The sequence below is a fragment of the Neoarius graeffei genome, chromosome 19 (genome assembly GCF_027579695.1).
Source record: "Neoarius graeffei isolate fNeoGra1 chromosome 19, fNeoGra1.pri, whole genome shotgun sequence".
NCBI lineage: Eukaryota > Metazoa > Chordata > Actinopteri > Siluriformes > Ariidae > Neoarius > Neoarius graeffei.
This window is the reverse complement of record NC_083587.1, coordinates 45,659,686-45,685,135: the sequence shown is the minus strand read 5'-3', so window position 1 is coordinate 45,685,135 and position 25,450 is coordinate 45,659,686. Positions and strand designations below refer to the sequence as shown.

At 44.2% G+C, this 25,450-nt stretch overlaps 1 protein-coding gene across 5 annotated transcripts in view; it reads right to left on the bottom strand.

Annotated features, from left to right (window-relative positions):
• arhgef1b (Rho guanine nucleotide exchange factor (GEF) 1b) overlaps window positions 1-25,450 on the bottom strand; it is a 171,052-nt gene that overhangs the window by 80,689 nt on the left and 64,913 nt on the right. For all 5 annotated transcript variants that reach the window (XM_060900162.1, XM_060900164.1, XM_060900165.1 and 2 more), the window contains exons 5-8: window positions 22,924-23,022; window positions 22,293-22,335; window positions 21,826-21,931; window positions 16,100-16,240 (exon numbers count right to left, since the gene is read on the bottom strand). In XM_060900162.1, the coding sequence (XP_060756145.1) occupies window positions 16,100-16,240; window positions 21,826-21,931; window positions 22,293-22,335; window positions 22,924-23,022 (389 nt within the window). The remainder of the gene's footprint in view (window positions 1-16,099; window positions 16,241-21,825; window positions 21,932-22,292; window positions 22,336-22,923; window positions 23,023-25,450) is intronic.

Here is a 25,450-nt window from a genome sequence, read left to right as displayed (position 1 = left end):
GTTTTGCCGTTCAATAACGGGGAGATTGAGGATGAAGCCTATTTCTAGGTTTTGAGGGTTCACAAAAATGGGGATAGCACTGCCAAGACTATAAGCCAGATGAATCTGTGATGAGTAAACGTTAGTCGTGGTAGTAGATCGGAGTATGCTGTCAACCATGCTGAGGGGTATCAAATATGGTGGGATTTTACCTCCACTCAGGGTGCTGAGAGAGCTACTTACTTCTCTCATCAGGTCCTGCATTAGGTCTCGGATTACTCGGACGTACTTGACTTCGCTTCTCATGATTGCTGCTAGCCTGTCTACGGCATGTACTGTGTTCTTGATTAATGTAGAATGCATGTTAACGGTTAGTATGGTTCCCTGCAGGGTTTTGCCTAGGCCCTGCAGCTCCTCCTGTTGAGTTAGTAGTCTACCCTGGATTTCTGGCATTTCTTCCTTAAGAATGTTCATTTCTCGTTTGACCGCGGTTAGGCTAACGGTGTTAACGGCAGAGAGGCCCATTGAGAACAGAGAGCCAATGGCGGATGCAGCAGTAAGTAGTCCTCCGAGGAACCGTTTAGGGCGTGTTTTGCCGCTGAGTTCCTCCTCAGTGACTATGAACTTCTGTAACTGTTCGAGCATGTGAACTGTGGTACGCTTGGCGTGTTCGATGTTGGACCCAATCTCGGAGTCAGGCCCGGTTTCGAGGTTTGTTTGTGTGGGCGATCTAAAATGCTTACGGTACACGTCCCAAGGATCGAGGCGGGTGTACACGCGCTGGGTATGGACGCGGCAATTGGTGAGGAGCAGTCCTGGGGCATCTTGGAGAACGATGCCACTCGGCGGACCTGGTTCCACTATGTTACCGGCCAATGTGGTCTGCAGGACTAGGAAGATGCCGAGGATCCAGAGAGGGGCCATTCTGCAACATACAGGAGTTTGTTATTCCGATTTGAGTGGTAACGAGGGTGGTTACTTATAGATGCACGCTTATGGATTGAGAGGCATGCAACTAAGTTGGGCAGGCTATAACTTATTGTTTGTCCACCCCCCTATGGAGTGTGGACTGCTCAAAAAGCTTTATTTGGTTGCTATGGACCCATCTATACGAAGGCGCCTGGCTGGGCTTCGAAGTTTTGATGCGGTAGGCGACGGGGGACAGTTTACCGACGATTTCGAAAGGGCCGGACCAACGGGGTAAGAATTTCCTGGCTACTCCTACCGGTTTGGTGAAATTGAAGTATAGGACTCTGTCGCCTACTTCGTACTCACGGTGTGTCGCCTTTCTGTCGTAGTAAGCTTTCTGTCCTTTTGCACTCTTTTCGAGGTGTTCCTGGGCCCACGCAAATGTGGCCTGCAAGTGGCGTTGCAAGTCGGTGACGTACTGGTGTGCGGTGTACGCAGTGGCAACGCTTAGGTCCTCTGGTCGGTAGAGGAGGTGTAAGGGAAGAACCATTTCACGGCCAGTCATCATTTCGAACGGGGTGACTCCGGTGGTGCGGTGAGGAGTGGACCGAATGGCCATCAGCACCAGAGGGAGTTTGATGTCCCAATCTTTGCCATGGTGACTCACATACTTGCGAAGCATGCTCACGATGGTTTGGTTGGCGCGTTCGACCTGACCGGAAGACTGAGGATGATACGCGATGTGGAATTTTGCCTCGACTCCGAGCATCTCCCACAACACTCTCATGACCTCTGCGGTGAAATGAGTACCTCGGTCGGAATCAATGGATAGGGGCAAGCCCCAACGGCTGAACACATGGTTCATAAGAAGGAGAGCGGTGGTCTCTGCGGTTTCGTTTGGGGCGGGCAAGCATTCCACCCACTTCGTGAACGCGCAAGTGACGGTCAGGAGGTACTTATTACCTCGAGCTGATTTCGGCACCGGTCCGACCCAGTCTATCTGGAGATTAGACCAGGGGAATGAGATGCCTTTGCTTTGCAGTGGGGCGCGGTTCAACGGTTGGGCTGGTCGGAATTGGCAGCAAATCAAGCACCCTTTAACATACTCGGTAACGTCCTGAATCATGAAGGGCCAATAGACAATCTGTTGGAGTGTCTGGTAGGTCGCCTGAGCGTTCCTATGGCCCCCGCACGGGCTGTCGTGAGCGTACTGCAACATGACCCCCCTATGATCTGTGGGCACGACCCACCGGGGAGGTCCCTGGTTGCGTGGTGTGTACACCAGGAGTCCTTTCTCGAGTTTTAAGCAGTTTTTGAGATTGTGAAGGTGATTTAAGTCTCGGGACTGTTGCAACTCTTGTGGGGAAATTGGGGACGCCACGGGGTCCGCAAGGAACTTACGGATTTGGTGGATCACGGGATCCCTTTCCTGCATAGACACCAGGTCGGCATCCTGGGGCAGTCGGCCGAGTTGCACTGTTCCTGCTTGGGGTACTGCGTCAGTTTGACCTGCTCTAGCCTGTCGGCGAGTAATCGCGGTTACGTCATGGCGTGGCGTCTCGGGAAGCCATGGCGGCTGGAATTCCCAAAGGGGGCCGTCTACGGCTCCCGCTTTGGCGAGGCCATCTGCCTCATCGTTACCGACTTTGTCAGGTCCTGGGACTTGAGAATGTCCCTTCACCTTCTTCCAATAGACGCACATTCCCTGTTCGGTTATGAGTCGATCGCATGCTAGGAAGAGTTCGGAGTGTTTCACTTCCTTGCCCCTTGCATTTTTCATGTCCTGCACCTTCCACGAGGGAAAGTGTGAGACGAAGCTATGCCTGGCATAATTTGAATCAGAGCAGAGGACTAACCGCTTGATGTTCTCACGGGCAGCTTGTTGCAGGACGATGAGCACGGCTGCTACCTCCGCATATTGGCTAGTCTTAGCCCCGAGTTGGTGTTGGTATTTCCCTTGTATAGGGCCGTTCGCCCATACGATACCGACACCGGCTTGGACTTTGCGTTCATGATGGAATGAGCATCCATCTATGTAAGCGGTGGGGAGGTCTTTGCAGACGTTCTCGTCATAGTAGTGGTGGTCGGAGGGGAGAGCAGGTACGGTTGTTAGTTCGGTTTGATCCGGACTATTCTCGCAGTCGCAATGCTGGCATTCCGCCAGGCCTCGGTCAAGCGCCATCTTGTGGTTCTGGGCGTACTTCACCTCGACGTTGTAGCCCTGTAGTGCCATCATCCAAGCTGCGATGCGACTGTTCGAAACTCTTCCCTCTCTCAGCCTCTGGCTGTTCAAGAACAAGACCGGTTGATGATTGGTCTCTATCACCACCTTCTGGCCACCAATGTAACTGCGAAAGTGTTCAACGGCCCAGACCGTGGCCAGCAGGGCTTTTTCGCAGTCTGAAAATTTAAACTCCACAGCACTGAGGGGCCGACTGGCGTATGCTACGACACGGCGATCTTTGTCATGCTGCTGTGACAGTGCAGCGCTCAGGCAGTGGGTGGAGAAACTAGCCTCCAAGAAGAACGGTTTGTCTTTGTCGGGATACGCGAGGCAGGGAGCGGAGCAGAGCTTCTGCTTCATGCTCTTGAACGCGAGTTCTTGAGGCTCACTCCACTGGAAGGGTTTATCCTTTCGGAGGAGCTCGGTGAGCGGTCGTGCTATCTCCGCGTAGTCCTCGATGAACTGTCGGGAGTAGTTGCAGACCCCTAAGAAGCTCCTGAGTTCGGGTACGTTGGATGGGGCTTTGATATCTTGGATAGCCCGCACCCTCCCTGACTGGGGTTCAATGCCATCTGGCCCGACGCACAGTCCAACGTATTCAACTTTGGTGCGACACCACTGCCCTTTGGTGACAGAGAGCTTCGCTCCTGCTCTGGACAGCTGGGACAGAACATGGCGTATCTCTTCGAGGTGTGCATCAAAAGTCTGTGACCTAATGAGGATGTCATCGACATAGATCAAGTTGCCACGAGCTGCGGCATCGCTCATTGCCTTATGCAAGAAGATGTTGAATTCAGCGGGGGAGTTCGCGTAGCCGAACGGACATTGGTTGAAAGTTAGCTGGCGGTTCCCAAAGGAAAAGGCCAGCTTGTGCTGGTCAGCTGGATCCACGCGCATGGTCCAGAATCCACTCGCCACGTCGGCGGTGGAGAAGAACTTTGCACCCTTCACCTTGGCAAGTTCTTGATCCAGATGGATCATGGGCCATCTTGACAAGGGCACTTGCTTGTTCAGCTGCCTATAGTCAATGGTGAGACGCCACTTGCCGTTCGGTTTCAGCACCGGCCACAAGGGGGAGTTGTAAGTCGAGTTACACTCACGAATGATCTGCTTTTCCAGCAGAGTGTCCAGTGTTTCTTGTATTGAGTCGTATGCGGCTAACGGGATTTTGTATTGCCGCACGAACGTCGGTGGAGCGTTCGGATCTGTTGGGATTCGGACGGTGTGGATGTCCGTGACTCCGCAGTCATTGGAATCTCGCGCCCAGATCGCCTTGAAGTCGTAGAACAGTTCACGGAGCTGTCGTCTCTGGGCGTCCGTGGTCAGGCTGTCAGCTTTCACCAGCTGTTGTTGAACTTCTCGTTCAAAGCCTGGGTACGGTTCACCTAGAGCTGAATCAACGACCTCAGTTGCAGGGGTGTCGTTGCTCGATTGCGTGGCAAGAGCATACACCAGCATGTGTTTCGGGGTGTCAGTTCTGGTCATGACTATGCGCTCGTCGCGAAGCATGTCGTGAGGTTCGACGTGGATCATGTGGAAAGGAAGAGTGATCCAGGGAGGTTCCACTGGATCGGAATGAGTGTCCGGCGTTGGCAGCTCACCGATGACTGGAATGGTGAGTTCAAAGTCATGGAATGCCTGGTCTATCAGAAGGCCTAAAGGCCGACGGGCGGGGATCGTGATGGCGTCCCGCGTGGAGTTTTGAACCAGGAGGTAAGCGGAACGATGACTCACTTCAAGCAGCGGAGTCCCACACACGGCTAAATCGAGCTCCATGAAGAATCTGAGAGGCTGGAAGAACGCCTGGGAGCTACGAAACTGTTGGTCTTTCATGATGACCAGCTTAAGAGGGGAACCAGCAGTCCTAGCGGGAATGACGATGTCAAATTCGCTAGCGACATGGCAGGCTTGGGGAATCGTTTGTCCTGACCGCATCTGTTCCGGGTCAGCTTGGAACGGGTGCTTAGCAGCGTCGGCTTGGGTCCAGATGACCCGGTTGACTAGGTCCAGTTGGGCTCCCAGTCTGACCAAGATGTCTGCCCCAATGACCAGTGGGTCAGGAAGTCCGGGGACGACACTCAAGAAATGAAGGAATTCTCTCTGACCGATGGCGAGCGACACGGCGCAGACGCCTGTGGCTTTGATGGGGCTCTGGGGTTGTTCGGCTGACAGTAGCCGGTGGCTCTTCTGCACAAAGACAGGGGAAGGAGTGCTCTGACGCACTATGTCGAACCACGTTTGGCTGATGGCTGACTTCTCTGACCAAAGCGCTAACCTGACGCCAGGTGCCGTGACGCCGTTGACAATAATGTTGCCAGATATCCAGGGGTAGTACCTGGTTGGGGCAGATTCGCCAAGAAAGCAAAGGAAAGACGGGTGGCCATCAAGCGCGTTGCGGTTGAGAGGAGTGTCGGTTGAGTTTGGTGCGTCTTGACTCGGCTCAGGGTGGAGCGGAGTGGTCTCGAGGTTCTCGGGGACCTGCCCTGACTCAGCTATCGGTGGAGTAGCCTCCACCCTAACTTCATCGCAACAGGCTCGATCGTGACGACGAGGATCTGGGGTCTGTGGGGACGCGACCTGGGCCCACAGTTGCCCACGACGACAGTCAATGAGGGGCGCTAGCCTATCTAGTAGGTCTTGGCCAATGAGGAACGGTTCTACCCCAACAGAGCAGATGTAAGTGGGGTGAGTGATGGACATGCCCTGGAAGGTGAGTTCTAACCATGCAATGGTTGTTACTGGGGCTTGATTCTGGGTGAAGCTAACCAAGTTGACGTCACAACGTTCGGTTCTGATGGGTCTACCTTGCGCGCGCCGCGCATCAGAAACCTCTGCGAAGACTTTGGAACACATCAGGGTGATTTTTGACCCGGTATCTAAGAGAGCTTGGAGGGAAACGTTGCCTTCTACCACAACTGGGGTATAGATACGCTTGGCGTTGCCTTTCCTAACCAAATCTCCAAGAAACTGCGTCAGGGGTGCATCCTGCGGGTCAGGCTTCACTAACGGAGGGGGTGGTTTCAACTCATCGCTGCCTATTGGGCAGGGGTCCTTTCCCCACCCCACGAGGTAGACACGCGGTGGTGGTGGGGATGGGTCCCGGCCTAGTCATGCTGACGGTTCGTCCCTGTCCTTGCTCGGCTTACCCTTCCTGTTCTTATTGCTCAGCAGTTGTTTAACTCGTGCTAATTCGGTCCTCAATTCTGCCATCCCAAGCGGCTCTTGGTTGGCTTGTTTAATCCGTGCTAATTCAGCCCTCAGTTCTGCCATCCCAAGTGGCTCTTGGTTGGCTTGTTTAGCGGTAGCTAGCTTAGGGCTCCGCTCCCTTCGAGAGGAGTTGCGATGGGGCCTTGACTGTCCGCTATTCTGAGATTTAGGGCCGTGACTGCCAGGTTTGCGGTTACCTTGCCCGTGGGCGTTGGAGCCCTGTTCCCCCTTGGCTCCAGCTTGTCGAACTTTCCAGTTACCTTTGGGTTGACTCGACGTCTGGTGGCCGGGGTTTGGGTTCGCCCAAGGGGGCCCGCGGTTTGGGGCTTCACCCCCTTCTAGGCCTAAGGACTGATCTTCCTGCTCATATAGGCTGAGGACTCTGGGATCGTCCTCGTGGCGGTCCGTGGGTCGGACGAACGTCTCCCACGTTAGTTGTGCGGTGCGACGCATTTCTCTCATAGTATGGGGGCGCTGGCGACACGCGAGTGTTACTTGGTTACGGATGCACAGGTGAAGGTTATGGAGGAAGAGGGACTTGAAGTTGCGATCTTCCTCTAGCCCGGGCTCGCTTCTGCCCTGAAAGTACGCTGCACGGAGCCGACGGTAGTACTCGCGAGGGTGTTCGCTTCGTTTCTGTCTGATCAGAATAGCACCCATCGTCGCAGCAGTCTCATCCTCGTACAACGAGTATTCCTCTTTCAAGTACTTACGTATTTTCTTGTAGTTGTCGAGGACTGACTGCGGTAAGGTCTCAACGAATGCTCGTACGCCACTACCTAAAGTTTTCCAGACTAGTCTGGCCTTTTCATGCGACGTAGCCTCTGGCAGGTCCAGGAGGCTACGCTCGATTTCCCGGAAATAATCATTAACGCTTCGGTGTCTATGATTTTCCGGCTCAAAACGCTCTATGTCTTTCGCAAGGGCGTCGATTTGGCGGATCCTAGTTTTGCGTTCTGCGACGAGGCGTTTTGATTTTGACCCGTAGGGGTCCTCGCTGTCTTCGCTATTTGAGCTGCTCTCATATCGCCTATGTCTGCGTTTCGGCTTGTAGGCGGCCTCTCCGTCAGAGGAGTCTGAGGGTACGTAGCGCGGCGTTTTCTGCGGGCTAGAGGCTGCAGCGATATTGAAGCGCGAGGGGGTGTAGTGGGGAGTAAAGTAAAAACTCCCAGCGCCACGAGGTGGCGATCGCGCGACTTTCACGCGAGTTGAGCTTGAGTGCGGTGTCTGATCTACCGTTCTAAGCTCAGGTTCTTCCTCCTCCAGAGCGGAACTCTGTTCTTGGGAGGGTTTGGCCGATCCCTCATCTGAGCGACGTGCTTGCGTCACTTCTTCCCTGAGGTATTCTATTTCGCGCTTTAGTTCATCTTGTGTGGCTCTCAGGCCCACGAGGCTACTCTCCGCGCTTTCTGCTCTCCTTTGAGCTTCGGCCAGTTGTCGTTTTAGTGTTCTTTTCTCTTGTTCGAGGGTCATACACACATGTTCCATTTCCTTATAGTAGATCATGAACAATTTGGGTAGCCCTTCTGGGAGAGTCATAGTACGCTCCTTAAGTTCCCTAACGGCTATGTGTATTTCATCAAAGCGAGCCTTTTGGTCCAGATCACAGAAGTAATTTCTCCTATCCTCCGGGACTTGGCCTAAATCGCCTACAACGTCGAAGAGAGAGAGGAGGGGCCCTTCTGACTCCCTTGATGGGGAACGCGACATTTTGTTCGAAATGTATTAATTAACTTAAAGGAAATTAATACTAGGGGTTGATTAGGTTAGAATTTAATTTAATCCAAGTTGCTAAATAATTGATGTGGTTTCTTAGCTACTTTGTTTTCACTAATGTTTCACTTGTATTAATTAGCTCAATTAATTAGTTAACAATAATGATTATTATTATTAATAATATTAATTAAGTACTTGGATTAGATATTACTCTAATGTACTAATCAATTAAACCAGTTTATCAGCTAACTGTGGTTGGCAGCTGAATTTCAGTTCTGTGATTAACACACTGTTAATGATTCACCATTAAAGTCATCTGTGTTATACCTTGGCAGTTGATTTTGGGTATACAGCAGTTTACAAGTTATTGTTGAGAAATTCACAAGGTCATTAAACTATGCCTCACACGGGGCACCACTTTAATGTAGGTTGAATTGGGATTAATTAAATTATAAATTATGTGATAATTGATAATTAAATTAATCAATTTATAAATAAAGATCAGTCTCATAAAATCTTAAATTATTAATCTTAATACTCACCGTGAATGGTTACACTCAAGATTAATGGTAGCTCTGTATTAGATGGGAAACCCAGTTGTATACAAAAGCTAAATTCTGAAGGAAAAAGGAGTTCTAAATAGTTGACCTTGTGAATAAACAACAGGAACAAGTAAAATGCAATTCAATTTTATTAGCTTTTATTTGTCTACTACTCACTAATAATAATAAACTCAAAATACATTCAATGTCAGCAAAGGTAATAACAAGACAAAACAATGGAACAATTACACCTGGACTATAAATTTGAGGGAAAGAGAGAGAGAAAGAGATAGAAGGAAAAAAAAAGAAAAGAATCCCTTGTGTGTGCGTGTGTGTGAGGCTAGGGCAAGCCGATGCGTGTGTGTGTGTGTGTGTGACCTAGCTTGTCGTTAGCTAAAACAAAGGAATGTTAGCTAAAACAAAGGAATGTTAGCTAAATAGAACAAAGGATTAGCTCTGTGGCTAATGTGTGCTTTGTGTAGGTATCTGTGGGCAGATGCTAATGCTAGCCACTCTGGCAATGCTTAAACAAAATGGCGGTCAGTGCCTAGGTGTCGCATCACAGGTAACTCAATGAGGAAGGTATCAAAATGGCGTCGGAAAAATGGCGCCTGCAGGCCTAGTCGAGAACACAAGCCTACCAGCTAGCGTATCACCCTGAGGTAGCTAGCAATAAGTTGCTAAGGAGAATCTGACCACGCTACAGCTGGATCCAAACACTGCACTTAACAACAATTTCCAACAGACTATCTAGGCAAAGAACTCAACGCGAGAGAGAGAGAGAGAGAGAGAGAGAAAGAGTGTGAGAGAGTGTGTATATGTGTTGGATGGAGAGAACTAGGCCTTGTAGCGGTCTAGCCTCGGAGCTTAAAATAACAAACTTGTCGCTGCGCTACTAATCAGATAGGGAAGCTAGCAATGGAGTTAAGGAAAGATATCATGCAAGATACCCTGTCTAACAAGTTCAAAGAAAAAAAAAAAAAACAGAACCAAAACAAACAATAAAAACAAACAAACAATAAAAACAAACAAACAAACAATAAAAACAAACAAACACCTTCCGTGTCTGAGCGGGTATGCTAAATAGCTCAAAGCTTAAACATGACCCTAACAACCATCTGAATAAGCTACAAATTAAAAATTTGCCCAAGTGCCTACTCAATGCGATGGAAGTTCTTTCTCCGATGTCCGCGCTGAGGGTCGCAGTCCGAGGAGAGGAGGTTAGCGGCGCGTTGCGTCCAACCGCGGCTAACGAAGCAGGGAGATGAAGGCCTAGCTGGCCCACGGTGCTTCAGGAGAAACCTCCGGTGATGCGTCGACGAGAAAAAGGCTGAGAGGAGCGAAGCTGTCCGCAAATGCCTCTTAGCGTGGAAAACTACTTAACTGTAGTTAAACTTTGCAAAGGTTTAGAATCAAAACCACTATATCGCTGAAACTTAGCGGGTCGTTCAAAAGTTCGGCCGAAACTAATTTGAACAGGCTGTTCTCAGACAATAGCGGTTAGTCTCAACACTGTAGGCGAGCGTGCCTACAGTCCGTCCGACCACTCCAGTAGTCAGAACATGAGAGAGCGAATCGAGGCGCTCTCGATACAGTTAAAGCAGTTCCACTTCACGTCACATCCGGGTGGAGCGCGCAAGGAAATTGTGGGATCGTTATAGGGGGCGCTGGCGAGTTACCAACAATACCTTTTTTACAATATATACACTGGAATAGCTGTGTTGATTTGGTTGAACAACGTGCTACGTGCGTGAAACATATCATCACACATGTATAACACCGTGAAACAACGGGCTAGTCAGGACCGCTCGTCGGTGAGCGGCGTATAAATTGAATGAGGTTTGTGGCGAAGACGAGATGAAAAGATTTGTCTCGTGCAGAGACTGTACCGCGGTAACCCGGTAATACGCTGAGAGTAGAGCCAATGATTTTCCGTTTCAAAATCTGTCTTTTTCCGTTTCGGACAATGAAAAATTCCGTTTCAATTCCGTTTCACAATTTCAGTTCAAAATTGTTCTGTTTGGCTCCAAGTTAGTAATTGTGGCTAGCATAATTTTACTTGGGTTTCAAAGTATTGCATCTCTAGACACAAATGGTCCTTTGCATGATGAAGTCATTCATGAAAAAAAAATATAATAAAACAATTACACTGACAGGAAGCTGATAAATTGCATTAATTAAAAAAATTAAAGTGGGATCACAGATTGAGACAACTCAATATTTTACCTGACATACTGATAACAGATAAATCAAGAAACTAGGATCACCGTTAACTAAAAACCCATCTCATATATAATATATGCAATATAATAGCATATATAATCTCAATATGATATTGAGAGTACTGATAAATTAATATTCAGTAATACTTACTGAGCCTGTAATGACAATACTCATAACTGACTTTAAAAATATTACTCTATATCCATCTTTTTTAGTACACCACAAACTCATGAAACAATGTTTCCTAACAGAACACACCCTCAAACAGACTAGAATAGTTTAACTTTGATTGTAATGACGGTCCTGAATGTTCCTTGCAGATCAATCATTGAGCACTCTGAGTTCCGAGAAACGCTGCTCGACATCGCCATTATGATAGAGCATCATAAGTTGTTTAGTGTTGGTCTCCGTGAGACTGAATCTTCTGTCATTTAGAAGAGGTTTATACATGGAAAAGGAGCGCTCAACGTCCACACTCGCCACTGGCAGCCATATGGCGTCCTTGGCCACCAGAGCATTCGTTTCTTTTTCGCGGTCGCCATTCTGGTTGCGACGCGGGGGGCGAATCTGTAAACAAGCAGCTCATTGGCTGGCTAGGTGTGCCACAAGCCACTCACAATCACCAACAAAGCTGCCTTGACCAGAAAGGCACGTCTGCTTGGGCATTAGCGGCAGTTACGCAGAAGCCTTCTGCGGCAGTTACACTTTGACGTGCGAGCAATGTTTCACTATAAAAATTCCGTCCGTTTTCCGCGATCACGGAAAATCATTGGCCCTATGAGAGTGAGACAGTGAGAGGGCCACCCCCCAAAAAAAAATCTTAACGGATTTACACGATTTGGAAAAATGACTTTTTCAGAACCGAAAAAAACGGAGCTTCCGGCACATGCCGGAAAACTTGCACCCATGTGATTAACATGTCAAAAATATCAAATTTAGAAAACGCTGTGATTTTCCTGCTACACAGTTCATTACTTAGGAAAAAAAAAAAAAAAAACAGTTGAAGGTAAACTCCGCAAAATCCCAAAACAGTACTGTTAAAGTAAAGGTCTGTTAGAGTTTCTAAAGCTTTCAGGTTTCAATGTTGGGGACATTGAGCCTCGTTTATCAATCTTTTAGTAGAGTTGTGCGTTTGCATAAGCTAACGCGAGCTAAAAATTTCCAATTTCATATTTATCCGAGTTGAAGCCAATTGTTTACATTGGTTCGTATTGTCTGTAAATTTAAACACACCAATGAATACCAAATTTCTCATATAAATCAGGGGTGTAGGGTGTGTGTGTGTGTGTGTGTGTGTGTGTGTGTGTGTGTGTGTGTGTGTGTGTGTGTGTGTGTCACACACTGACTGGCAGCCTGAGTGCATTATGTAACAAAAAATAATTGCATTGCTAATTTTAGGTAGCTTAGAAACCGGCTCTTCCATTGCCGTTTCTTCCACGTTTTCTTGATGTTGTGTTCTAGAAGCGGCACTAAAACTTCGCTTCGAAACTTTGATGGGAAAAAATATCTATATATAACAAATTGCTTACCTCTCTTCACGTCGAAAGAAGGAGGAAAGTTTTGCTTGTTTTGACATGGCGAATTATTAACAAGAGAAAATACTCGTAATTCACAACTAAAAAGACTGCAGCTACACTGGCAGCTTGAACATGCTTTCTAGTGCAATCGTGTTGCGCTTGTGCAGAACGGTGTCAGTCCTGCGCGCCTTAGCACGTGCGCCTAACGAGCTCCGGCACGCGCGCCGTTAACAAAGAATGCCTGTATTTAATCAATGAACTGTGTTTGGGCTATTTAATGACTCCGCCCATGCGAGGACGATGTGAAGTATTACGCCGCATCTAGGAACGCGAAAAATCCGAAAAATACGTTTCTCCATTCGGAAAACCGGAGATTTTCAAGAGTTGTGTCAAATATCTGGATTTCCGGGTCATTAGCAGAAAAAATCCAGCGGAAAATCGAGAAATCCAGAATTCCAGGAAATTCCGGAACACTTTCATGACTACATAAAAGCTCTGGGTTACTGATTAGAAGCTCAACTTGAGCAAGGCCCTTAAATCCTCTGCTCTAGGGGTGCTGTGTCATGGCTGACCCTGTGCTCTGACCCCAAATCCTTAACAAGCTGGGACATATGAAGAAGAGAAATTTTCACTGTGGTTACAAAAGGATTATTCTGAAAATATACATAAAATAAAATCACTACGCATTACTGTAGAATCACCCAAAACTCCACCATGCAGCCGAGGGTTTTTTTTTTCCCACTTGCACCGATGTCCTCCCATACGCTCCTTAAACCTGAAAATGTTGGAAATGCTTGCATTTGGCCTTTTTAAGCCTATTGTTTCTGGACAATTAAATCCGTTATAATTTTTTGAAAGGAAAATCCCAGTTGTGGCACAGCACCATGAATGGCATCTCTCTGGTGACCCATAAACATTTTACGACTTTGCTGAAAGGGACGAGTTCCCTACATCCACGACAAACAGTCCAGTGTGGGGTCTCCCCCGGTACAAGAGTCCCTCAAGTCCCCTCTTTGCTAAATTTATGAAAGATGATAAACAGAAATGTACGTCTGTGAAAACTGCCTTCCGGCTAGCGATAGGATTTTATGCAACTCGCACCATAAATACTGGGACATCTTCCATGATCATCTAGAAAGGCATTATAGTCTAGTGGGACCCAGGTTTATTATGGATGGTGGTTATTCGTCAGTGTGTCAAGTAAAGCTCAAAGACCAATGCAAGCGACAGGATTTGTATTATAAGCATAGCATACAGTGGCGCTTGAAAGTTTGTGAACCCTTTATAATTTTCTATATTTCTGCATAAATATGACCTAAAACATCATCAGATTTTCACACAAGTCCTAAAAGTAGATAAAGAGAACCCAGTTAAACAAATGAGACACAAATATCATACTTGGTAATTTATTTATCAAGGAAAATGATCCAATATTACATATCTGTCAGTGGCAAAAGTATGTGAACCTCTAGGATTAGCAGTTAATTTGAAGGTGAAATTAGAGTCAGGTGTTTTCAATCAATGGGATGACAATCAGGTGTGAGTGGGCACCCTGTTTTATTTAAAGAACAGGGATCTATCAAAGTCTGATCTTCACAACACATGTTTGTGGAAGTGTATCATGGCACGAACAAAGGAGATTTCTGAGGACCTCAGAAAAAGCGTTGTTGATGCTCATCAGGCTGAAAAAGGTTACAAAACCATCTCTAAAGAGTTTGGAATCCACCAATCCACAGTCAGACAGATTGTGTACAAATGGAGGAAATTCAAAACCACTGTTACCTTCCCCAGGAGTGGCAGACCAACAAAGATCACTCCAAGAGCAAGGCGTGTAATAGTCAGCGAGGTCACAAAGGACCCCAGGGTAACTTATGAGCAACTGAAGGCCTCTCTCACATTGGCTAATGTTAATGTTCATGAGTCCACCATCAGGAGAACACTGAACAATGGTGTGCATGGCAGGGTTGCAAGGAGAAAGCCACTGCTCTCCAAAAAGAACATTGCTGCTTGTCTGCACCTTGCTAAAGATCATGTGGACAAGCCAGAAGGCTGTTGGAAAAATGTTTTGTGGAAAGATGAGACCAAAATAGAATTTTTTGGTTTAAATGAGAAGCATTCTGTTTGGAGAAAGGAAAACACTGCATCTCAACATAAGAACCTTATCTCATCTGTGAAACATGGTGGTATCATGGTTTGGGCCTGTTTTGCTGCATCTGGGCCAGGACGGCTTGCCATCATTGATGGAAGAATGAATTCTGAATTATACCAGCAAATTCTAAAGGAAAATGTCAGGACATCTGTCCATGAACTGAATCTCAAGAGAAGGTGGGTCATGCAGCAAGACAACGACCCTAAGCACACAAGTCATTCTACCAAAGAATGGTTAAAGAAGAATAAAGTTAATGTTTTGGAATGGCCAAGTCAAAGTCCTGATCTTAATCCAATCAAAATGTTGTGGAAGGACCTGAAGCAACCAGTTCATGTGAGGAAACCCACCAACATCCCAGAGTTGAAGCTGTTCTGTACGGAGGAATGGGCTAAAATTCCTCCAAGCCGGTGTGCAGGACTGATCAACAGTTTGAACATATTTTGGGCTGGAAAACGTCAGCAGTATCTGTTGCCAGATACTGCTGACGTTTTCCAGCCCAAAATATGTTCAAAACCCACCAAAATGCACTTGAAACCACCCAACTGGGCGGGAAAACTCCCAATCTGGCAACACTGCCAGTATTCCGGAGAGGGTCTACTAGTAGCCATGCCGGATCCAAAGACAGTCCTCCGGTCAGAACATGTGTTGTGAAACGACATAAGATAAAGGTACGTAGAGCTATAGATTCTACATGATAGTCATAAATGTAATCATAAAGTCGGCGTGATATCAGTCATGTATTTGCTTGTGAAAGCTTGCGGCTTTCATGTAACTGCCGCCTAGCAATGAGGCAAAGGGTAAAGAGGGTAGGCTATCATAGATTCTATTCGGAAGAGATCAACACAATTCTAGACTCCCAGAAGAGGAAGAGCTAGCACTAGAGAGTTCACCGGCGTTTTCATGCGCCATTTCCATTGAGTAGAACCAGAGTAGAACAGCCAGTGAACCGCAGCGTGTTCTCCCGCTGACGTCACAACATGGCCGCGAGCCACGGACCCAGTTTTCTTGCGCTGTGCAATTAAAAGTTGGATATTCACGTAACAGCTTCTTTTCACGTAATAACAGAAATCTAACATGTTTGCCATGTTGTATAGTTTATTTAAGAAATTGCATAGAGTCATGTTCGTGTCATCAGCCCTTTAAGCCTTCTCAATAAACTTTTAATATTTGTACTATCTTCATTTTCTACTTTTTTTTTGTAGCTTTCACCAGTCCATAAAAAGAGAGCTCCGATTTCTTAAAGTTATTTGGACAGTCAGTCAATCGCACAACAGCTCTTTCCCATTTTAGATCGGTTTGTGGGTTTTTTTTGCAGCACTAGAGCTGCGTTACTTCCACCTTGGGTGAAGTCATGTGCGTTTCCACTATTGTACATTATTGCACCCTCTCCTATCTAAACAAAGGAACTACATCTGGGAAAAACTAAGATTACGCAGCCTGATGAGAACCACGATTAATTTTTTTTATTTCACAGATTTGAAATCATTATAAATTTGTATCACAATTCATCACTGCATGCTTATTGCACAGAATATACAAAACCCTTCCAAAAGCCATAAATCATTACAAAACACACTCTCACGCATACACTTCGAGGCAAACAGCTATCTTTTCAAACATTTTGCAAACTCACTTGGTTTCAGTCAGCTTCTCGAGAAGTCTCTCAGCCACCGCTTTCTCCTTCATTTCTCTGGGAACACGGTCTGTTGGATAGTGATTCTCTACCTCAGCCAGCTCCTGTTCATTGGGGGTCATTCCCATCATCCTCTTCTGCCTAACAGGTTATACGGTTGGACGAACAAGAAAGTAGAGCTGAACAATACATCATGCTCGAATTGATGCTGAAACGTTAAGAAAACATGACAAAAGCTGCTGAAACAAAACTAAATTGTCCGTTTGATCAAAAACAAACTTAACCAGTATGTTGACCTACTGTCTTAATTTTCCTATCTAAACATTTTTTTGTTTCTCCAAATATTGCAATATTTAGTGATGTTTGTCTCAACCCTATAAGAAGCCCTATATTGTGCCAATATACAGTGGGGCAAAAAAGTATTTAGTCAGCCACCAATTGTGCAAGTTCTCCCACTTAAAAAGATGAGAGAGGCCTGTAATTTTCATCATAGGTACACTTCAACTATGAGAGACAGAATGGGGGGAAAGAATCCAGGAAATCACATTGTAGGATTTTTAATGAATTAATTGGTAAATTCCTCGGTAAAATAAGTATTTGGTCACCTACAAACAAGCAAGATTTCTGGCTCTCACAGACCTGTAACAACTTCTTTAAGAGGCTCCTCTGTCCTCCACTCGTTACCTGGATTAATGGCACCTGTTTGAACTCATCAGTATAAAAGACACCTGTCCACAACCTCAAACTCCACTATGGCCAAGACCAAAGAGCTGTCAAAGGACACCAGAAACAAAATTGTAGACCTGCACCAGGCTGGGAAGACTGAATCTGCAGTAGGTAAGCAGCTTGGTGTGAAGAAATCAACTGTGGGAGCAATTATTAGAAAATGGAAGACATACAAGACCACTGATAATCTCCCTCGATCTGGGGTTCCACGCAAGATCTCACCCCGTGGGGTCAAAATGATCACAAGAACGGTGAGCAAAAATCCCAGAACCACACGGGGGGACCTAGTGAATGACCTGCAGAGAGCTGGGACCAAAGTAACAAAGGCTACCATCAGTAACACACTACGCCGCCAGGGACTCAAATCCTGCAGTGCCAGACGTGTCCCCCTGCTTAAGCCAGTACATGTCCAGGCCCGTCTGAAGTTTGCTAAAGAGCATTTGGATGATCCAGAAGAGGATTGGGAGAATGTCATATGGTCAGATGAAACCAAAATAGAACTTTTTGGTAAAAACTCAACTTGTTGTGTTTGGAGGAGAAAGAATGCCGAGTTGCATCCAAAGAACACCATACCTACTGTGAAGCATGGGGGTGGAAACATCATGCTTTGGGGCTGTTTTTCTGCAAAGGGACCAGGACGACTGATCCGTGTAAAGGAAAGAATGAATGGGGCCATGTATCGTGAGATTTTGAGTGAAAACCTCCTTCCATCAGCAAGGGCATTGAAGATGAAACGTGGCTGGGTCTTTCAGCATGACAATGATCCCAAACACACCGCCCGGGCAATGAAGGAGTGGCTTCGTAAGAAGCATTTCAAGGTCCTGGAGTGGCCTAGCCAGTCTCCAGATCTCAACCCCATAGAAAATCTTTGGAGGGAGTTGAAAGTCCATGTTGCCCAGCGACAGCCCCAAAACATCACTGCTCTAGAGGAGATCTGCATGGAGGAATGGGCCAAAATACCAGCAACAGTGTGTGAAAACCTTGTGAAGACTTACAGGAAACGTTTGACCTCTGTCATTGCCAACAAAGGGTATATAACAAAGTATTGAGATGAACTTTTGTTATTGACCAAATACTTATTTTCCGCCATAATTTGCAAATAAATTCTTTAAAAATCAGACAGACAATGTGATTTTCTGGATTTTTTTTTCCTCATTCTGTCTCTCATAGTTGAAGTGTACCTATGATGAAAATTACAGGCCTCTCTCATCTTTTTAAGTGGGAGAACTTGCACAATTGGTGACTGACTAAATACTTTTTTGCCCCACTGTACTATATACACAGTACCAGTCAAAAGTTTGGACACCCCTTCGAATTCAGATTTTTTATTAATTAAAATACAACTTTGTGTCTCTTAAAGTAATGATGGATGTTGTTTCTCTTTATTTAGTTGAGTGGTTCTTGACACAATATGGATTACTATAGTTGTGGAATAGAGCCGTTTATTGTATTTGTATTATTTACTATTTGATCTCAAATTAAGGAGGCAAAAAATTCCACTAACTTTTGACAAGGCACAGCAGTTAATCGAAAAGCATATAACAGATATATACAGATTAAGATGCCAATAGTGTGCAAAGCATCATTAAGATAAACAGTGGCTACTTTAAAGAATCTAAAATATGATTTTTTTTAAAACATCACAAAATTCCATACATGTTCCATAGGTTATTTCATAGTTTTGATGTCTTCAGTATTTTCTACATTCTAGAACAAGAATCAAACTACAGAAAAACCTATGAATGAGTAGGGATCCCCAAACTTTCAACCGGCACGGTATTACCAAGGATAATGACTGGTGAAATCCAGTTGCTGAGAAAATTCTGCAACTATTACAGGTCCAGCAAACGGGTTTGGAGAACTCGGCATATAAATTTACACACAGGAAGAACAAAGATATTCAAATTAAACAAATCACCATCTGCTACAATTTTCAACTAAAGGTCATGTGTGTCCTCTGATGCACGCGCACACTTTTTAAAATTTTTTCTTCTTCATCTCCTATGGACATGACAGCTTTACTAGAAAAAAAAATAAATACACCACTCGTATTTTTCAGATGAGCTACATCCAGGACAAAGAGAACCAAAACAGTGACAAATCTCTAGGTCACTTGTAAGGAAATTAATGAATTATTTTGTTAAATTTGGGTGAGTAGTTTGTGTCTATATAATAATAATAATAATAATAATAATAAAATCACACGTTGGCTTGAAGATATGAAGTTTATCTTCTTGTGTTGAAAAACTGCCATTTTTCATATGAAATACAATCACTGATCTGAGTGAGCAACACATTTTCTGATACTTCACTCTGATGACATCACTCCCAGTGTTTTCCATCCATTACCTGTAGCCGCTTATCCTGTTCTACAGGGTCGCAGGCAAGCTGGAGCCTATCCCAGCTGACTATGGGCGAGATGCGGGGTACACTCTGGACAAGTCGCCAGGTTATCGCAGGACTGACGCAGAGACAAACAACCATTCACACTCCCATTCACACCTACGGTCAATTTAGAGTCACCAGTTAACCTAACCTGCATGTCTTTGGACTGTGGGGAAAACCGGAGCACCCGGAGGAAACCCACGCGGACACGGGGAGAACATGCAAACTCTGCACAGAAAGGCCCTCGCCAGCCTTGAACCCAGGACCTTCTTGCTGTGAGGCGACAGCGCTAACCACTACACCACCGTGCCGCCTTTTTTGTGCATGCGTCTATATAATATAAAGAATGTTACATGTTGGCTTGAAGATAGGAAGTCTATCTTCTCGTGTTGAAAAATATTTTCACTCCTTTGCGTCGCTCACTTGAAGATAAACTTCATATCGTCACGCAACCGCATAAAATTCTCTCTCATTCATACACACATGTAACTCTTTCCTTCTCAGCATTATTTTATATTAAACAGATACCTTATTTTATCTCTGCCTTACTGTTAATGGTCTCATGACTACAACCCCAATTCCAAAAATGTCGGGACGCTGTGTAAACCGTAAATAAAAACAGAATGCGATAATTTGCAAAATCATGAAAACCCTATAGATCATTGAAAATAGTACAAAGACAACATATCAAGTGTTGAAACTAAGAAATTTTATTGTTTTTTGAGAAATATATGCACATTTTGAATTTGATGTCAGCAACACATTTCAGAAAAGTTGGGACAGGTGCATGTTTACCACTGTGTTGCATCATCTCTACTTTTAACAACACTCTGTGAATGTTTGGGAACTAATGAGACCAATTGCTGTAGATCTGAAAGAGAAATGTTGTCCCATTCTTTGCCGATATACAATTTCAGCTGCTCAACAGTTCAGGGTCTCCTTTGTTGTATTTTGCACTTCATAATGCGCCAAATGTTTTAACTGAGAGACAGGTCTGGACTGCAGCAGGCCAGTTTAGCACCCAGACTCTTTTACTACGGAGCCATGCAGTTGTAATATCTGCAGAAAGCAGTTTGTCGTTATCTTGCTGAAAGAAGGAAGGCCTTCCCTGAAAAAGATTTAGTCTGGATGGCAGCATATTGCTCTGAAATGTGTTTATCTCATTCAGCATTAATGATGCTGGCTTTTGAACTGTGCACTGATAACAAGCCAGATGGTCCCTCTCCTCTTTAGCCTGGAGGACATGGTGTCCATGATTTCTAAAAAGAATTTCTACTTTTGATTCATCAGACCTCAGGACAGTTTTCCACTTCACCTCAGTCCATTGTAAAAGAGCTTGGGCCCAGAGAAGGGGGCGGGGTTTCTGGATATTGTTTATATCTGGTTTTAACTTGCATTTGTGGATGCAGTAATGAAGTGTTTTCACAGACGATGGTTTTCTGAAGTGTTCCTGAGCCCATACAGTTATTTCCACTACAGACACGTGTCTGCTTTTAATGCAGTGTTGCCTGAGGGCCTGAAGATCACAGGCATCCAGTGTCAGTTTTCAGCCTTGTCTCTTGCATACAGAGATTTCTCCAGATTCTCTGAATCTTTTAATGATATTATGGACCATAGATGATGTGATCCACAAATTCTTTGTGGTTTAACATTGAGGAACGTTATTCTTAAATTGTTGCGCTGTTTGCCCATGCAGTCTTTCACAGAGCGGTGAACCCCGCCCCATCTTTACTTCTGAGAGACTCCGCCTCTCTGGGATGCTCTTTTTATACCCAATCATCTGACTGACCTGTTGCCAATTAAACAAATTATTATTATTATTATTTTTTACCATTATGCAACTTTTTCAGTCTTTTGTTGCCCCGGTCCCAACTTTTTGGAAACTTGTTGCTGATGATAAATTCAAAATGAGCATATATTTTTTCAAAAAACAATAAAATTTCTCAGTTTCAACATTTGATATGTTGTCTTTGTACTATTTTCAAACAAATATAGAGTTTCCATGATTTACAGATTCTCTCATTCTGTTTTTATTCATGCTTTACACAGCGTCCCAACTTTTTTGGAATTGGGGTTGTATTTCAGATATCGATTCCAATCTGACAGTCTAGCTGAGGATCGAGCAACATATTTCATGGGATCAAATTAGTGATAAACCATCTCTAGTAAACAATATCTTTTCCCATGACTTTTGTCGACGAAAACATACAGAGGAAAGGAAGGTAGTCTAACTTTGTACTGTATTCCGCTAACTAGTCCATTACATTAACCTCCTAGGGCTTAGCGGTCACATGCGTGGACAGCACTTTTTAGAAATTCGGAACAAGAATCCACATATGTGGACATACTTTTTCTCTAAAAGTACATCTTATCAAAAGATTATGCTTAGTTTTTTATTCTAATCAGGTTCTAATAAGCCCAAATAGCAAAGAGAAATAAAAAATGCATGTAAAAACACACAGCTTGGGCCTTAGGAGGTTAAGTTGCCAGTGGTCTCCGTTCATGACGGTGTTTGACAACATGGATGTAACAATTATGCAGGCTAAATATTCACAGGCATACATCATAAGATCATTTTATAGTAGTGAGCACGAGTACGATAACCCTTCTCTGACCTGAAGTCATCAAGTTGACGCTGGACCTCACAGATGTGCATGTGCTGCATTTCCTGAGCAAATCGCTTCTGCTGGTCCTCACTGATGAGGTCTGGACGAGTGCGGTCTGGAACACATGGGGGGGTAAAAAAAAAACCACCTCAAACATAATGAATCAATATTTTCTAAAACACCACATCCAAAATATTAACCACCAATCCATTTAAACAATAATGGCAAATGGGGAAGGGAAAAAAAAAAAGTGTTGTGTGTTAACATTTTAATAATTGTTAAAAATTATGTAAAAATAATTACTTTAACCCCTTACATTAACTATAAACCACTTCAACATAGTGATTTAGTTATGTATTTTATGATTAACTGTTGCATGCTCAAGGTTTTCTTGAAAAGTTATAAAAACATAACAGTAACAATAATAAAAAAAAAAAAAAAGATGCAACAGTATAATTCTGAGATAATCGGCTTACCTAACTCATATGTTATATGAGGTGGGATTGATACTCTGAGAATCTGGAAGGGGAAAGAAAAAAAAAAGATACAAAAAGACAAAGCAAAGAGTAATCGATGTTATGTTGAAAAGGATATTATTTGTATGCAGTCCTACAGCTCCAAAAAGTTCCAGCCAAAGTCATTTCGGAGTTCCTGATGAAATATTTTTCGGCTGAAATATACCAAATCAGACTCTCACAGGTAATGAAAGGAAAAGGAGAATCCTAACTTCTGGGGTTCCCTTAAACTTCAGCCAACTGTTCATCCAGTTAATTTCTAGGCGCTGGTCTTAGTAAGACCAGGTGTATTTGATGAAGAAAATGTTCAAATTCTGCAAGGTGAACCAGGAGTTAAGAATCCAGGTGTTGAAGAAAGGTTCAAAAGACAAAGAAGAAGTAGTATTGAAGTCATTCCCTCATTTAGACGCTGGCCAGTAGAGAAAAGAAGAAAAAACAGCAAGCTCACAGACTAAATGAAAAACATGGAAAGCAAATGAGATGGTGACAGATTGGAAACTGAGAAGAAAAAAAGATAAGACACACATGAAATGATACAGGCATCTATTTCCTACTATAGTCCAGTGAGATTTCAGCATGCATTTTCACTCACTGCTCCTTTGTCCAAAAAATTGTTATAGAAGTCCACAAAGTATTTCTTGGTCTCTTTGGCACTGAGGTTCCTGAAGAGGTCAGCATGCAGGTAGCACAACTGTGGTTGGATGGATAGACAAAATGTTACATATTACAAAATTATAATACTCAAGTTTCACAAAATCAAATTGCTAGTTCAACAATCACTACTACGTGGGTCACTTTTTACAAACAGGACTGCGTCTAGGTGGAACTGCTTTAATTTAGTTCAAAACATTAAAACCTTGCTTGAGGTTCATTCAAGTGATTTTAAAAACAAGCCGAATTCAAGCACTTCACAGTCACTACGTTTACATGCACATAGAGAGAATCGAATTTCTGCCGTTGCTCGACTGAAATCGAAGTTCAAAATGCCATGTATACACCTTAATTCGGCTGAAATTGAACCGAACTTGATTTCTCGGAATCGAGCTATACGACCTAGTTTATGCGATTTCTGCCGAGCTACTTCGCGCATGTAAACCCTATCGAGCTAGTTGTCGAGCTACTTCCGGAAGTGACGAGTGACGAGACCACAAGCGGGAAACACAACAGCCTCGGTCGGCATGACAACGAATCATGACAACGGCATGAATCTTTTCTTTTTGTGGCATTGTTTGCACTGTTAAAATTTAGCTCACTTACTGTATCACCAAATACATCTGTTGCATAGCTGTGAATTGTGTACATAAACAAGTCATTGTATTTGTGTGTGTGTGTGTGTGTGTGTGTGTGTGTGTGTGTGTGTGTGTGTGTGTATATACACAACCCCGATTCCAAAAAAGTTGGGACAAAGTACAAATTGTAAATAAAAATGGAATGCAATAATTTACAAATCTCAAAAACTGATATTGTATTCACAATAGAACATAGACAACATATCAAATGTCGAAAGTGAGACATTTTGAAATTTCATGCCAAATATTGGCTCATTTGAAATTTCATGACAGCAACACATCTCAAAAAAGTTGGGACAGGGGCAATAAGAGGCTGGAAAAGTTAAAGGTACAAAAAAGGAACAGCTAGAGGACCAAATTGCAACTCATTAGGTCAATTGGCAATAGGTCATTAACATAACTGGGTATAAAAAGAACATCTTGGAGTGGCAGCGGCTCTCAGAAGTAAAGATGGGAAGAGGATCACCAATCCCCCTAATTCTGCGCCGACAAATAGTGGAGCAATATCAGAAAGGAGTTTGACAGTGCAAAATTGCAAAGAGTTTGAACATATCATCATCTACAGTGCAAAATATCATCAAAAGATTCAGAGAATCTGGAAGAATCTCTGTGCGTAAGGGTCAAGGCTGGAAAACCATACTGGGTGCCTGTGATCTTCAGGCCCTTAGACGGCACTGCATCACATACAGGCATGCTTCTGTATTGGAAATCACAAAATGGGCTCAGGAATATTTCCAGAGAACATTATCTGTGAACACAATTCACCGTGCCATCTGCCATTGCCAGCTAAAACTCTATAGTTCAAAGAAGAAGCCATTTCTAAATATGATCCAGAAGCGCAGACGTCTTCTCTGGGCCAAGGCTCATTTAAAATGGACTGTGGCAAAGTGGAAAACTGTTCTGTGGTCAGACGAATCAAAATTTGAAGTTCTTTATGGAAATCAGGGACGCCGTGTCATTCGGACTAAAGAGGAGAAGGACGGCCCAAGTTGTTATCAGCGCTCAGTTCAGAAGCCTGCATCTCTGATGGTATGGGGTTGCATTAGTGCGTGTGGCATGGGCAGCTTACACATCTGGAAAGACACCATCAATGCTGAAAGGTATATCCAGGTTCTAGAGCAACATATGCTCCCATCCAGACGACGTCTCTTTCAGGGAAGACCTTGCATTTTCCAACATGACAATGCTAAACCACATACTGCATCAATTACAGCATCATGGCTGCGTAGAAGAAGGGTCCGGGTACTGAACTGGCCAGCCTGCAGTCCAGATCTTTCACCCATAGAAAACATTTGGTGCCTCATAAAACAGAAGATACGACAAAAAAGACCTAAGACAGTTGAGCAACTAGAATCCTACATTAGACAAGAATGGGTTAACATTCCTATCCCTAAACTTGAGCAACTTGTCTCCTCAGTCCCCAGACGTTTACAGACTGTTGTAAAGAGAAAAGGGGATGTCTCACAGTGGTAAACATGGCCTTGTCCCAACTTTTTTGAGATGTGTTGTCATGAAATTTAAAATCACCTAATTTTTCTCTTTAAATGATACATTTTCTCAGTTTAAACATTTGATATGTCATCTATGTTCTATTCTGAATAAAATATGGAATTTTGAAACTTCCACATCATTGCATTCCGTTTTTATTTATAATTTGTACTTTGTCCCAACTTTTTTGGAATCGGGGTTGTATATGTGTCCAACATCTGAAGAATGTCAATAAAAACAAAACAACTGAACTTTTTGTGTGTTTATTAAGACACAAGTTAAATTGTAAGCAAAAAAAAAAATATATTTTTTTGTAAGCAAAAAATGGACTTTAGAAAAATA